The 14,718-nt window shown below is 35.5% G+C and overlaps 1 protein-coding gene across 4 annotated transcripts in view; it reads left to right on the top strand.

Annotated features, from left to right (window-relative positions):
- The window catches only part of ATE1 (arginyltransferase 1), a 114,521-nt gene that overhangs the window by 86,067 nt on the left and 13,736 nt on the right, over nt 1–14,718 (top strand). For all 4 annotated transcript variants that reach the window (XM_069460085.1, XM_069460082.1, XM_069460084.1 and 1 more), the window contains one exon: nt 10,952–11,072. In XM_069460085.1, coding sequence (XP_069316186.1) covers nt 10,952–11,072 — 121 coding nt within the window. The remainder of the gene's footprint in view (nt 1–10,951; nt 11,073–14,718) is intronic.

Raw genomic sequence — 14,718 nt, 5'->3', positions numbered from 1 at the left:
CATTCTATTTTCCTATGAGTATTGGAGAGCCAGTGAAGGGTTTTAAGTAGGAAATTTACAGGATCAGTTCCCTCTAGTAGCAGAAGGATGGATTCAAGGGGGAGAACTTGGAATCAGACCCCATCACTGTCATCTGCCTCAACTAGGGTAATGGCAGAACCAGTGATTCTAAGCCATATTTTCTAAGTAATAGCCCAAAAAGCAGATAAACACCTAAATTGATTCTTCTTACCAACATGGAGAATGCCAGATTTATATATATGCACATAAGTAAGTATATGTATATTTAATCTTTAACAAAAATTAAAGAAGCTTTGGGCTTTACTTTTTCTCTTTATATTATCTTCTTTGTCTTTATCTTTTATTCTATTTCTTTTTTTTTTAATCCTTTTCAACTTATGACCCTTCAGTCTGAAATTAAATTTGGGCTGTAAGTTGACTCCCTGAATCTTTTCTTCACAAGCTTTCTTTGTATTTTTTAGAAGAAAAAAGATTAAGTCAGTGTTTCCAAAATAAAAGCAAAGATTGTGATTAAAACTGAATTAAATTCTTTATTCTCTATTATTTGTTAATAGTAAAATAAATAGGTCAGTCTTAAAGAAGCTTTAAAGTAAGTCCTAGAGCCTTTGAGAGCCCTTGGATTTTAATTAAAGAAACACAGAATACCATCACTTTCTGTTTGTCAGTGGAAAAAATATGTATTTTTAAATTTTCAAAGCTTAGCCCAGCAGCACATGGAGTACATCTGTTGGCTTTCAGAATTTGAGGAACACAAGCGGATTCAGATGTTTAGGTCCTTTGTCTTTACTGGTCTCAGCTCACCTCGCCAACTGAGCATGGCACAATCCAAACACAGTTTTTAAAAACAGAGCAGCTAGAGTTACTTCTAAAGCACTCTCTTGGGGACTGATAAAGTCAATCTCTGTTTATGTAATGAAATCAGGGAGCAAGGGGTCTGCTGTAGTACTTTGCGGATGGGATTCCATTGGTGTTGTCTTTCAGGGAAAAGACTGGATTTAATAAGCCCTTATTCTTACTCTCTTTCTCTGGGGGTACAGCTTACTCTAATGGATTATTTTGAACTATTTTTGTTTATGTAGTGTTACAGCTTCTCTTTAAGCAATTGGTTTTAGTAAAATCAATTGGTTTATTGTGAAAAATTGGGATACCAATATCAACTTTACCCAATAAGAGACTTAAATGTCTAGTTAATCTTTCTTTTTTGTTCGTTGCTACTGGTGTCCTCTATGTGTGTATGTGTGTGTGTGTGTGTGTGTGTATTTAAATAATATTGTCTTTTTGGCGTACTTATATTTTAATTTAACTTGAACTTTCAAAACAAACTGCTGGTTTAGCCCCTTCTCTAATACTCACGAAATCCTTCCTATTTCTCAAAATATTTATAAAGTATTCTTGAAAGTGAAATCTCATAAAGATCTTTGGTTCAGGACCAGAGTTCAAAGGAAAGACCGTTTGGTTTTGATTTGCAAACTGTAAAAACAAAATACCCTCAAAATGGCAGGGTGTGAATTGGTAACTTCAATTTTATTGCAATCTGCCAAGCCCATCCCCAGATGTTTCCAATTAAAAGCCAAGAATGCTAACTTGGGTGAATGTCATATGAAAGTATTTCTTCACTTTTCTTCTGAGAAAAACAACAAAGTCTCAAATCTTTTAACTTTAATTAAAGAAATAACTCCTCATTGCATATTATTTAAACTTATACAAAGAAAAATGTAACATTCAAAGGGAATTCTTATATGTCAGATTTGCAAACATACATAGTTCTGAATACATAGGGCTTCACATATGTCTTCTTATAAAGGCCAAAAAGAAAAAAGATTTTTAAAAAAAGACATTAAAGCCCTTTAAAATTAAAATCAGGTATTTCTGGATTTGCTGTAATCAAAGAATGGACCTTTTAATGTGAATTTGTTTAAAAAGAGGTGGTTAGTAATTTCAGTGCTTCAGGGTTGTTATAGGGAATTTTCCATTATAATATAAAAAGTTTTTATTTTATTTCTGACCAGTTGTACATTCAATTGTAAGAAGTACTTCTGTGGAAATGTAGAAAGATAGGAAGTTGTAGTAAGATAAAAGAAACCATAATATAATTTAAAAACCATGAGTTTCATAGTATTTCTCCAGATAACACCAAGTCATAGTTGGATCCATTCTTGAACTTGAAAGTTGCTTTAAATACGTCATTCTGTATCAAGAGGGAAGATACCGGCAATAAATTTGAATTTATGGAAATTGGCATTTGTTCAGAGAAAAGATGGAAGTTCCTCTTTATAACTAACCTAACATTAACATTTTGAATGCAAAGTTAAAGATAAATTTATTTTTGAATTTTCCCCAAATCATAGACACAGGCCCACATATTAATTGCAAAGATGAAACAGTTGTTTCTCATTTCATCTCCTATTTGGTGCAGTTTTGATGGACGTGTATTTGGGAGCTCAGAAGAGCGACAGTTCTGTAGGTCTTGGACCTGTATTTGGTGTTGGTGAGTGAGTGCCTAGTTTTTTTGGTTTTTTTTTTTTGCTACTCAGCCTTTAAGGCACGCTGCAGAAGGGACCTTTTTTGAGGAACACAAAGGTGAAAGAATCAGCTTTCACTGGAGCGCCACCAACAGCTCAGTTATAGTCCTTGTTGCTCTTGTCAGTACTGCTGTCAGTGGCAGCTCTGTGCTTCCCCAGCACCCTGGGCCCCCACCCTGCAGTTACGGGGTGCTGGGAGCAGCACTGGGGCACAGCTACCTCCTCTCCCCCTAGCAGATAATGAGCACCTGACCAGGCTTATTTCTTCCTTCCATCCTTGATGTCAAGTGGAGTCCCTGTGCATATTGAACTGAGTTGTGATCTTTAAGATTTTTGGAAGTTATTTTGAAAATACACAAAAGAATTGTGAATATTTTTAGCTTTAGGTATGGAATGAGAGTGGGAATCACGAGTCTAGTTCTGAGTTCATCACTACTATTACATGATCTTACTGTTTTCTCTGTACAGGGGAAGTCTGTTCTCATTACCTTTTTAAGTTACTATGACGTTTAACTCAGATTATATACAGAATTGTTGTGAGAACTGTGTTCTTAACAAACGCAGGAGGAAATCATTATTATTGTCATTACCAACCAAAGTGGCACTGCTCAAGTCTGCTAAGGAGGTCCTTTCTCAAGTCACATTTCCCTCTCCTTTTTTTCCTAAGTGAAACTTAATATGAAAAGCTACGCTCTCTTTTGAATAGAAAATATTCTCAGCTTTGATGAAAAAAAGCTAAATTGACATGAGCCAGTAGTTTCTAACCTCCTTTAGTGTGAAAACACCGTTTACGATTTCAGTAACTCTTATAGACCATCTCATGATCATATACTTTTTGCGTTTTGTGATAATTCACTGAATTCCCAAAGATTAGGAACTATTCTTATATAATAAAAACATAGTGGAGCTGCATAATATGAATTCAGCAAATATTGATTGATTCATGTGTGCCACATTAATATGCAAGGCACAAGGTATTAAAGTAACATCGACTGGGTTTAGGGAAAAGAAGAAGAAATTGTGTAAGTAGAGTATGCTAGATTAATTGTTCATCAATCCATCAGTTATTTACTGAGCAGGTTTTAGAATACATTAGTGAACAAGTCAGACTAAAATCCTGGACCCTACAGTCTAACAAGGAGTTCCCTACAGATATAAATAAATAAGAGAATTAACAAGAATGTTAAGGTGGTAAGCACTATGGAAGAATAATAGGGAGATGGGTGGAGAATATGACACTCAACAAAAACTTAGGGCATGTGACAGAGTTAGCTGTGGGAATATCTATGACCAGAATAGAGAACAGTGAGAATCCCTGAGGTGGGAACAGGGTGGCCAAGGTGGAACAGTAGAAAATCAGAAAGGTAACATGGGCCATGTCACCTGGGGCCTTATAGGCTGTGTTGTGTCTTTGAGTTTTACTCTGAATCAAATAGGAAGTGTGACAATATGAGGATATACTCCATTTTTAAGTAGACTGCCGTACATTAGTGGTGGCCAGGGGCTGGGGAGCGAGGGATTAGGGAGTGAATGTTAGTGAGTACTGGAGTTTCTTTTGGGGATGATGAAAATATTGTGGAATTAGATAGTGGTGATGGTTGTATAAGCTTGTGAATATAATAAAAGTGCTGAATTTACACTTTAAAGGGGTGAATTTTATGGTATATGAATTACATCAGTAAAAACATTGTAAGAAAATTGATTGTTAGGGCTTGCTAGAACCATTTTTTGCTCTGTATCAGTAGTATAACTTTAGCCTTTGAAAATTCAGATTTCTAAATAGTTATATCTTAACTGAGGGAAAGTCTCTTGATGTTGTTTGCCTAGTTTTCGGTAGAATAAAAGATGTTCATCTAAAATTTTAAAGTATCTTTGCTGAAATTATTACTGATTGTGAAATCAAATTTTTCAACATAAATGTATCCTTTTATACTCTTTAAATACCTGTGTTCATTGTTATTCAGGAAGATAAAATGTGAAATGATTTTAACATCTGGCTATCAAAATGAATGTAGTTTTTAGGCTGAATTCTTACTATAACATTTTGTTAAACCAAGATATTTTCCTTATAACTTATTTTGTGATTCTTTTATAGGATAGAAAATAAAATCAATATGGTAATGCTCTTCAAATTATGGTCTAAAACATGCAAGTGAGAAGGATGTCTTTGTTCGCTCAGTTGACCAAAAATCAAAATTACATGATCTCCCCTTCTGGAAGACACAGTCTTTTTTAATAGACATAAAACAGGAAATGTGTTTAGCTAGAGTTTTTTCTTTTCCTTTCCATGTTTTAGATTTAACTTTGGTATTTCCTAGACTTTCATTCTATGACAAGCTAGTAAAATTGATTGAAATATTATGTGGCCATATTTTAATTTTTTCCTCTTTATTTTGGTGAGGGGAAGTCTAGTGTAATTTGGGTTTTACAAATAGTCTAAGTGGTTTTCATTAGAGAAAAAAACCATTGACTATTACAGCTCTACTTTGAGCAAAACATTAAATCTTGAATGGCAACTCAAAATATAGAGGCACTTAGCTGGTTTGTTTGGTTTTTTTAATTTTTGTTTTTCAGTTAAAACAGTTTATAAATAATTGCAGAAGTTGTAACAGTTTGGTGAAGTTATAAAAATCATAGGATTTGATGAACTTATTTTCCTTTGCGGACGTTCAGTTGAGTGGTTATCTCTCACTGAAAAATGTTTGATTAATAATAAAAATTAAACATCCCCTATTTTTTTAGGATTTTTAAAAGTTAGCTTTTAACTTTTTCAGGCATCTTACCTTGAGCTATACTATGCTCTACGGTAGCCTTCCCTCTTGAAATCGAGGCCTTTGCTGGGTAAGATTTCATTTTGTTCTTGTTGTTGGATGGCTTTTTTGAGGGGTTACAGAGGAAGTCTAGAGCTCACCTTCTAAAATTGTAGATCAAATTGAAAGAACTCTCAAAAAAATTGTGAGATAAGCCCTGTCAGACCAATTACATTTTCAAAATTTTGAGTACTTTAGAAATCTGTGGTAACTCAGATTTCTTCTTATTTACAAAAAGTCAGCACCCTAGGAAAGAATTAATCTGCTTTTACCTTATTGTTCCAATCTGAACGAATGTACTTAGAGGTTGATTAAATATTTTTTCTTCTGACCTTGGGCAACTATGTCCAAATCCTTAAGTAATTACATTCTTAATACAAACATTTCTCATTTTCTTATAGTAGCTGAAAAGGCAGGATAGCTTTCAACCTCCTTTTTTTCATTTGTGTGATAGTGACTTTAAATTGAGCTTTAAGCACTTTTGTCATTTAACTCTCAACCAGCTTAGTTTAAAAAGCATAACATTTCAAAGTGGTTTATTTCATAAAACTCTGAATTCTTTGATGGCTTGCAAGATTATTTAAAGCACTGAAATAAGCCTGTACTTAGGAGAAAAATGTTTTCACTTGTAAAAATTTGATTTCAGATGATCAGCAGAAGTTAAAATGTGCATATTTATGATCTTTCAGTGAAATAAACTAAGTATTTAAAGAGCTAAAAATAAGAAATCATTGTATAAGCAGGTATTACCTTCAAAGAACATTGTGAAAATTTAGAAACTTTGGATGGTTGTCCACAATCATACTTAATATAATTTTATGTCTACCTCATCTTTGTACAGCTCTGTCACTCCCAATAGATCGTGAATTATCTAGAGGCACACGCATTCATTCATCTTGCCTTGTTTCCAGCATCTAGTGCCTGTCACATAGTGAGAATTTATTTAATGTTCATTGACTAAAGTTTTTTTTTTTTTTTTTGAGACAGAGTCTTGCTTTGTTGCCCAGGCTAGAGTGAGTGCCGTGGCGTCAGCCTAGCTCACAGCAATCTCAAACTCCTGGGCTCAAGCGATCCTACTGCCTCAGCCTCCCGAGTAGCTGGGACTACAGGCATGTGCCGCCATGCCCGGCTATTTTTTTTTTTTTTTCTATATGTATTTTTAGTTGGCCAGATAATTTCTTTCTATTTTTAGTGGAGACGAGGTCTTGCTCTTGCTCAGACTGGTCTCCAACTCCTGACCTCGAGCAATCCACCCGCCTCGGCTTCCCAGAGTGCTACAATTACAGGCGTGAGCCACTGCGCCCGGCCTGACTAAAGTTTTTTGATTGTCAGCATCATTGTTAAATCCAGGCACTGAGTTCTGGTGGCTGTTGGTGAATCTGCATGGAATATGTAATAAGGAAAACTGGGTCTGTTTTAACCTTAAGGACTCAAAAGTTGAGGCCTGATTGCCCCCATCTCCACCCCCAGTACCTGACCTGTGCATATTAGCCAGCCAGCATACACAGTTCCACCTTAAAGTAGTGAATGGTGTCATTTGTATGTTTTGGGTCTTAGTTTGTTTTTAACAAAAGATGATACATATGTTCTTTTTTTTTTTTTTTTTTTACTAGACATTCTTGGGATTCTCTTTTATGTTCTGCCATCACAATAGTTAAGATACACCATTCCATTTTTATTACTATTTCCTTTTTCATGTTAGTGGTATTCTTGTACCAAATTCAGAATCCTAGAACAGTTAAGCAAACAGAGCCAGAAAATTCTGCAAATGAGTAATGAGGGGGAATTAGATCTACCAGATATTAAAATATAATGTAAAGCTTTAATAGTTAGAACTGTGTGGCAGTGGCACATGACTAGATAGATCAGTATAACAGAATAAATAGAAAGCTCAGAAAGAGATCTCAGTATATATGTGGGTTCAGTAAGTTATCAAAGAGGCATTTTAAATCAGTGGGGGAAATGAAGATTGTTCAAAAAAATGATGCTGAGGCCACTGAGTAAACATCTGAAAGAAACTAGGTTGGATCCTTTTCTTATTCCTTATAACAAAATAAATTCCAGGTGGAGCATAAATGTAAATGTAAAATCATGAAACCATAAATGTACTAGAAAAAAAAATCATGAAACCATAAATGTACTAGAAAAAAAAACAATGAAAGTATGTTTTTATATTTGGCAAAACCCAGATGCCATTTTAAAAAATGATAAATTTGATCACATATCAAATTTCCATATGGCAAAAGAAGGTGATGTACAAAGTCAAAAGACAGATAAACTTGAAAGATACGACATATTTTACAGACTAAGGTTTAATATATAAAGAGTTCTTTCAGTCAATAAGACCAGCAGTCTAACAACAAAATGGGCCAACTTTATGAAAAAGAAAGTACACATTCTGTTAAATATATGGAAGATATGTAATACAAGTTCAAACCATAATGAAACGCCACTTTTTAGATTGACAAAGATTGAAAGTTATGATAGTGTACCGTTTTGGTAAGGATGTGGAGGAAATTAACTTGGAAACATAACATTGCTGATAAAAATGTGAAATGGCAGAGTGTCTATGGAAAATCATTTGGCACTATAAAAGTTAAAGTCCTTTTACCCAGTAATTCCAATTTAAGGAATTTGTCCTAGACACATTCACAAATGATGTATGTACAAGAATATTTATGTTTTATCAAGTGGCTATAGCATTTTAAACAAGTAATATTTAAGTTCCAGATAGTCCAAATCCTTGCCAAAATATGTTTTTTCCATGTTTTTAAATTTAGGCATTCTAGTGGCTATGCAGTGATAACTTGTTATGGTTTAAATTTGCATTTCTGGTAACTGATGATGTTGAATATCTTTTCATGTGTTTATTAGGCATTTCATATATCTTTGGTGAATTGCCTAAATCACTTGCCTTTCAGAAAAAATTGAATCATTTGTGTTCTTATTATTGATTGTTAAAATGCTTTATATGTTTTGGATACAAGTCTGTTCTCTAATGTTTTGTCAGTCTTTTCTCCCAGTGTTTGGCTTGTCTATTTATTTTCTTAACTTTTTTTAAGACGGTGTGTAATTTTGATGAAGTACGATTCATCAGTTTTTTCTTTTATGGTTAGTGCTTTTAGTTTACTAAAAAATTTTTGTATGCTCCAAGGTCAGGAAAATTTAGTCCTTTTTTTCTAGAAGTTTTATATCTTTAGCTTTTGTATTTAGCTTTGTCCCCCCTTCAGATTTTCGAAATGGTCTATAATAACCAAGAAGGAAAAAGAAGATTTAGAACCACTGCTTTGGGATACTGGCTAATTTTTCAGATTTGTTAATAATATGGACAGTATCATATCATGCTGTCCTTTCCCCCCAATAAAACAATATCTGAATTAATGGAGAGAATGACATTACTTTTGAAGAGAGAGATAGCAGAATATCTGGCTTTATTACACTTCCTAAGTACATTATTAATTCTTTTCTAATTAATCCTATGTTATGAATTTTAATGTTAGACAAGTGTGTAGACCACCTGGAGCTGCCCCATATTGACGGCCTTTTACTGCTACAGGGCAGTAAGGCATCAGCAACACAGTGAACGCTCCAAGAAAATTAGAGTCGGAGACCTGAGTTCTGGTCTTTATCCTGTTACCTGCTCCTGTTGGAATATAGGACAAAACTCTCCCTCTCCCCATTTCATCTGGAATAAAGACCCAAACATGATATTTGAGGTCCCCCAGAATCTGATCTCAGCCTACCTTTCCTTAGCTGCCGTGCCCTGCTCCATCCTGTTACTCAGAGTTGTCTTCTACTTAGTCCAGCTCCGTCTTTGTTTATACTGTTCCCTTTATCTAAATTGTTCTCATTCCTTTTCTTCCTATCCTAGACTTAATCCCGTCAATCTTTTAAGCCCTCAGTAAAACTCCGTGTCCTCCTTGAACCCTCTCCCAGCTACTCAAGTGGAAAATAATGTTTCCTCACATTTTGTTCATGCCCAGCCTCCCCGTTAGCTTACAGACTTCTGGATCTTCTAATGCTGGTGGGGTGTGGTCATTACTGTGTATTTGCGATGCTTCGTGTAGTGCCTCACATACAGCAGGCTTATCAGAGAGCGCCTTTCTGATGAAAGCAACCTGACAGTGCTGAGCCTGGCAGCAGTGTTCTTTGTAATTGGTTTTGCACTAGACAGTGGTTTTCAAACTCTGTGGTGTGACCCATTTGCTGTTTGTGAAAGCAATTTGGGTGGTTCAGGAGCATCATTTTAAAATAATGAAACAAAATAGAACATAACGGGTAAGCATTATATACTGAAAGCTTTGTTTCTAGTTTCATATTTACATATGTGTTTACTAGGTTATGATGTAGAATGTGTTTCTTACTGTGGATTATAGTAAAAAAAAAACATTGGAAAACACTGTTCATTCCTCTATAATGAATTTTAAAATTTAAAGAAGGGACATTGGAATTTTAATTAAACTTAAAGAATATAAAACCTTGATATTTATGAAAAATGTCACTAAATGCTTTCATGTAATTTCTGCCATCCTCTCTGTTAATTATCTACCCCACATTACCTGTAAATGAATGATTTTTTTTCTTTAGTGTCTTTTGGAAAGTTTAGCAGATTATTACAGATGCTTCCCTGAAATTTCTGTTCTGTTTTTTAAACTTCATTGTACATTTATCAGTTTATTTTATTTATTTATTTATTTTTTTTGAGACAGAGTCTCACTTTGTTGCCCAGGCTAGAGTGAGTGCCGTGGCATCAGCTTAGCTCACAGCAACCTCAGACTCCTCGGCTTAAGTGATCCTACTGCCTCAGCCTCCCGAGTAGCTGGGACTACAGGCATGCGCCACTATGCCCGGCTAATTTTTCTATATATATTTTTAGTTGTCCATATAATTTCTTTCTATTTTTTTTTTTTTAGTAGAGACGGGGTCTCGCTCTTGCTCAGGCTGGTCTCGAACTCCTGACCTTGAGCGATCCACCCGCCTCGGCCTCCCAGAGTGCTAGGATTAGAGGCGTGAGCCACCGCGCCCGGCCCATTTATCAGTTTAGATTGCTTACAGAAGTATGTTGATAAGAAGTATGTTGATTTAATACATTAGAATGGAATGAATTTGTCAACTGAGTCTACGGGTTAACCACAAATTTTTAAATTTATAATCAAGTACAGTGAAATTCCATTTTGGAAAATAAATCCACTTTACACAGTGCTGTAATTGAAAAGAAATATTACTTTGTTATTAACTAGCATTTATAAGACAACTTGATTTTGAAGCTGGTTATTCTTAGCAGTCAGTTTAGCAAGAATCATGTTAAATATTTCTTCCAAAAAACAGTAAAAAAAAACCCAACTCCAATCTGCCAAATCAACATAGGTGTCATAAATGGTAATGTGTTACTTTTTGAGAGCCTTAAGTCAAATGTGTGTTCTTGAGATGGGAAAGCAATCACTAAAAGGGTTGCTTAGTATTTACAATAAAGCTATTTCTGGTTGACTTTTGTTTAAGTTTGTGCAAGAAAAAGCTCCTTTCCTGGAGCCCTGGAACCCTGTATCTCAGGAGTTGCTATGTTGGTAATGCCTGTGTCTTTTTCCTTCACTTCTCTAGGGTCAGTATCGACCTTCTGATTTGTTGTGTCCTGAAACATATGTTTGGGTACCCATTGAACAGTGCCTGCCTTCACTTGAAAACTCCAAATACTGCCGTTTCAACCAGGACCCAGAAGCAGGTATGTTTGGAGCAGAGCTCAGACGAAATCATTGGCTTTATTTTATAATCCATGTTTGCGTGGCTGTTAACAGGGACCAGGTAGCTTTTTATATCTTGCAGTGTGTACATGTTTGTTTGTGTGTGTGTGTATGTGTGTGTGTGTGTAAGATAGAGGAAGACATCACACAGGTACACACACATTCATAGTTTGGCATAAAATTAAGAAACCTCATGTGCTTATGCTACTTACTGACCTGGCCTCTCCCATTAGGTTAGTTTTTACATCCTTTGAGGGGCTGACATCGTTATCTACTTCTTTTGCAGCTATCATAGTACATAAAAATTGTCCAGTAGATTGATTATTTAGTCACTGTAGAGAAGATAGAGACATTGACCAACTGAACGGAATAATGTTGTAGAATGTCTTTCATGGAGGCAAATAGGCCGTGATGAGTTTTGTGATAATACTTTTTTGACTTTCTTCTTACATCTCTGCTGTGTCTCCTTTTCTGTTCCCTCTTCCACCTCCTGCCCAGTATAGCTCCAGCCATATTTTGTTTCACATTATTCCCCTTTGGATATTCTGTGCACTAATAATATGTACAGACATTAAAAGTATATCCCTGGAGTCAGACTTCCTGGATTCAGATCTTGGCTCCATGATCAGCTGGTGAACTTCGTGCCCTTAGGCAATTTAATAATCTCCCTGGCCTCAGATTCCTTACCTTTAAAATTAATACAATAATAAGAGCTACCTTATTGAGCTGTAATGAGGATTAAAATAAGACAAACATGCTAAAAATAGCCCCCTCTTATTGCTGTTTTGGTGGTGGTACGCCAAACTAGAATGCTGCATCCCACATATGCCACAGGCCATTGTCTGCATTTACTTTTACCTGCTGTGATCCCTCTCTGCAAAAGTGTGCAGTTCTGTTTACCTCCCTCTAGCCTAAGTACTACTCACAGTTTAAAATAGTCCTCCCCACACAGCCCTCCTAATCCTCACGGCATCCGACTGTGGCTTTGTGCAGCAGGCACGAGTTTTGATGCTCTCATGTTGGGTTGGATTATGTTGACGTGTCTTTCCCCCTAGACTAAAGTTCCTTGATGTTCTGAGTTGTGCTTAATTGAGCTTTGAGTCCTCACAGAACCCGCCACAGAGGAGATGCCTGATATATATTTCTTAAGAATATAAGCATTTTCCTACTTAGCACCTGTGGTCTAAGTTTGGAAAAAAAGAAGGAAAGAGAAATGGAAAGTCTGGGGGAGGCGAAAGGCATAAATGGAAAAAAGCAAATGAAAGATAAGGGGGCATAGAAGGAATACGGTCATTTCTTCAGTTCTGAGATGTGCATTTTTCCACAAATCATTTTTCTTATTAAAAAAAACTAGTTCATGTAATGTTGTATTGTGTTATCTCCTTGAAAAGCTGTTACGAAATCAACAGTGGCTCCTTCTTACGCATGATGGTACCTTAGAATCTGATGACAAGTGGCCATAGGGACCCAGCCAACTCATATGCCAGGCACCCTGGGTTTCCTAGGTATTTAGGTTCCATAGAATACCCAGGGCTTTATTATTAATCAGAATCTTATCATTTCATTCTAAGTAAAATTACACCTCCTTGATCAAACAGATGTGTTGCTTAAAAACAAACATTAAATGTGTCAATCAGTTTTGGAGTTAGGCTCAAAGCCAAAGGCAATAGTATTACAGAGGAAGGCATATACTTAATGGACTCTCCTCTTACCCCTCAAAAAAAAAAAAATCTTCCTCATAGGTTTTCTCAAGGTCAGGTCAGACCAGTCCCTTATGGAGAAAATTGCTAAACATCTTACTGAAATATTCACGTATGATAGTTTATCTTCATAAGTTCCTTCCAACAGAGTAGAATTATGATCTTAAATTTATTTCTAACTCCTAAACTTACGACACTATTTCTTTCACCTTCTCTTTTTCCTTCTTGATCTATTTTAAAGGTTACCTCTCTTATCTAATGCTTGGTGATTAGAGAGATCCCAAGTTCTCCTAGTTTTATAAAGTTCAGAAGGTGGCTGAATAATTTCCATGCACTGAATGGACATTCAAGTAAATATTCATTCATGTTAATAGATTTTGAAATTATTTTCCAAATAAGCACTAATGAGCATTTCATGGCAAAGAAGATTTTTAAGTCTCAAAACGGCCATTTCTGTCAAGAACATACTATATCCTGGTGAGTGATGAATATATTGCATGTTCTGTAATTCCAGTAAATTACGTTTTTTTCCCCCACCCCATGTTGTTACATTTCTTATGGCAGTAGCTTTAGCTCTTAATATTCATTAGTAAGAATTCATTTATAAAACTCAGGAGTAAATTTCTTTGAGAATAGTGCTTCGAAGAAAATGAAGATCCTTTTTCATGTGCTAAATTTTTGGAACTTTCAAGAGAATAGTACAGTTTTATCAGTATTGAATATCACAGTCCAGACAGTATGTGAAATCAGACTTCTATCCTGTGGTTTTAGGAAATTAAAATGCAGTTACATGCTGGAACGTTTTGAGCCTGCTGTGAAACATGGTCATTGGAGGTTTAAATGGCAATCTGTGAGAAACGGTTCTCTTCTCTGGGGCCAGTTTTACTTTTACATGACCCACACTCTGACTCAGAGAAAATACAGAGCTTAATATGGGCAATATTATTAGTCAGCATGGTGCTTTTTTCACTGAATCTTATTTCTCCTCCCTCCTGTTTAGTAGTTAAATTACTTTGTAAAAGGCACAGTTGAACACCGTAGGCCTCAGCAAGAAAAAAATGTGGCTTGAAGGTGCATCAGTGGCCAGTTGTAAGGAAAATCATGTTTCCTCCATCCCGAATTGCTGTGAGCCTCTGGAGACCCTCCCTGCCCTTGACTGTCTGTCCCTGGCCCTCCCTCCTCTGTGGAGGTTTGGGTTCCATGGTTTTCTGCTCAAAGAAGTCTGTGTAGCAATAAAAGCCTTTTGTGTTTATTGCTTTGTGATACTATGCGGGGAGAGATTGACAAACTACGACAACTTAGAAAATTCCAGAGAGATCCTTTTTTTCATAAATAGGTCTTTTTTTCAATTCAGGACTTCTATCTACTCCAAAGAAAGGAGTTCAAAAGTTTCTCAAATGATTTTTAAGTTAAAGTCTGATTGTTTTTTAAATTGATAGTTGATTATGCATAGATTTTGAAAATTCTGTATCACAGTCACATCTTTTTTGTGTAAATTATTATTTTTAAAATATTTACTGAGAAACCTAGTAGAAAATTTGCCCAAATGCATAAAACCGGTACTAAGTAGAAAGGTAAATTGACCCATAGTCACATGATGCAGCAGGAATAATTATTCAATATTTTTATGCTCTCCTCATAGTCTTTTTATTTCCAGTGCATATATCTGTATTTTTTTTAAAAAAAAAAAACAAAACAAGAATCACGCTGCATGCTTTGTTGTTGTTTTTACTTTGTATTGCTTTTTACTTTTGGAAGCTAAAAACTGACCATTAATTTGGTCATTCAGCAAATAAATGCTATTACTATGTGACAGGCAGTGTCTAATGTAGATATTTTACAGAAAAGCACCATTGAAAGGGTAGCCCCTATATTTTGGAATTAGTGTTGGAACCATGATAAACTGTGATTTGATTTGACTCTTAGT

This window comes from Eulemur rufifrons, chromosome 28, assembly GCF_041146395.1.
Source record: "Eulemur rufifrons isolate Redbay chromosome 28, OSU_ERuf_1, whole genome shotgun sequence".
Taxonomy (NCBI): Eukaryota; Metazoa; Chordata; class Mammalia; order Primates; family Lemuridae; genus Eulemur; species Eulemur rufifrons.
Note: the sequence above shows the minus strand (reverse complement) of the source record. Positions and strands in the feature narration are given on the sequence as shown.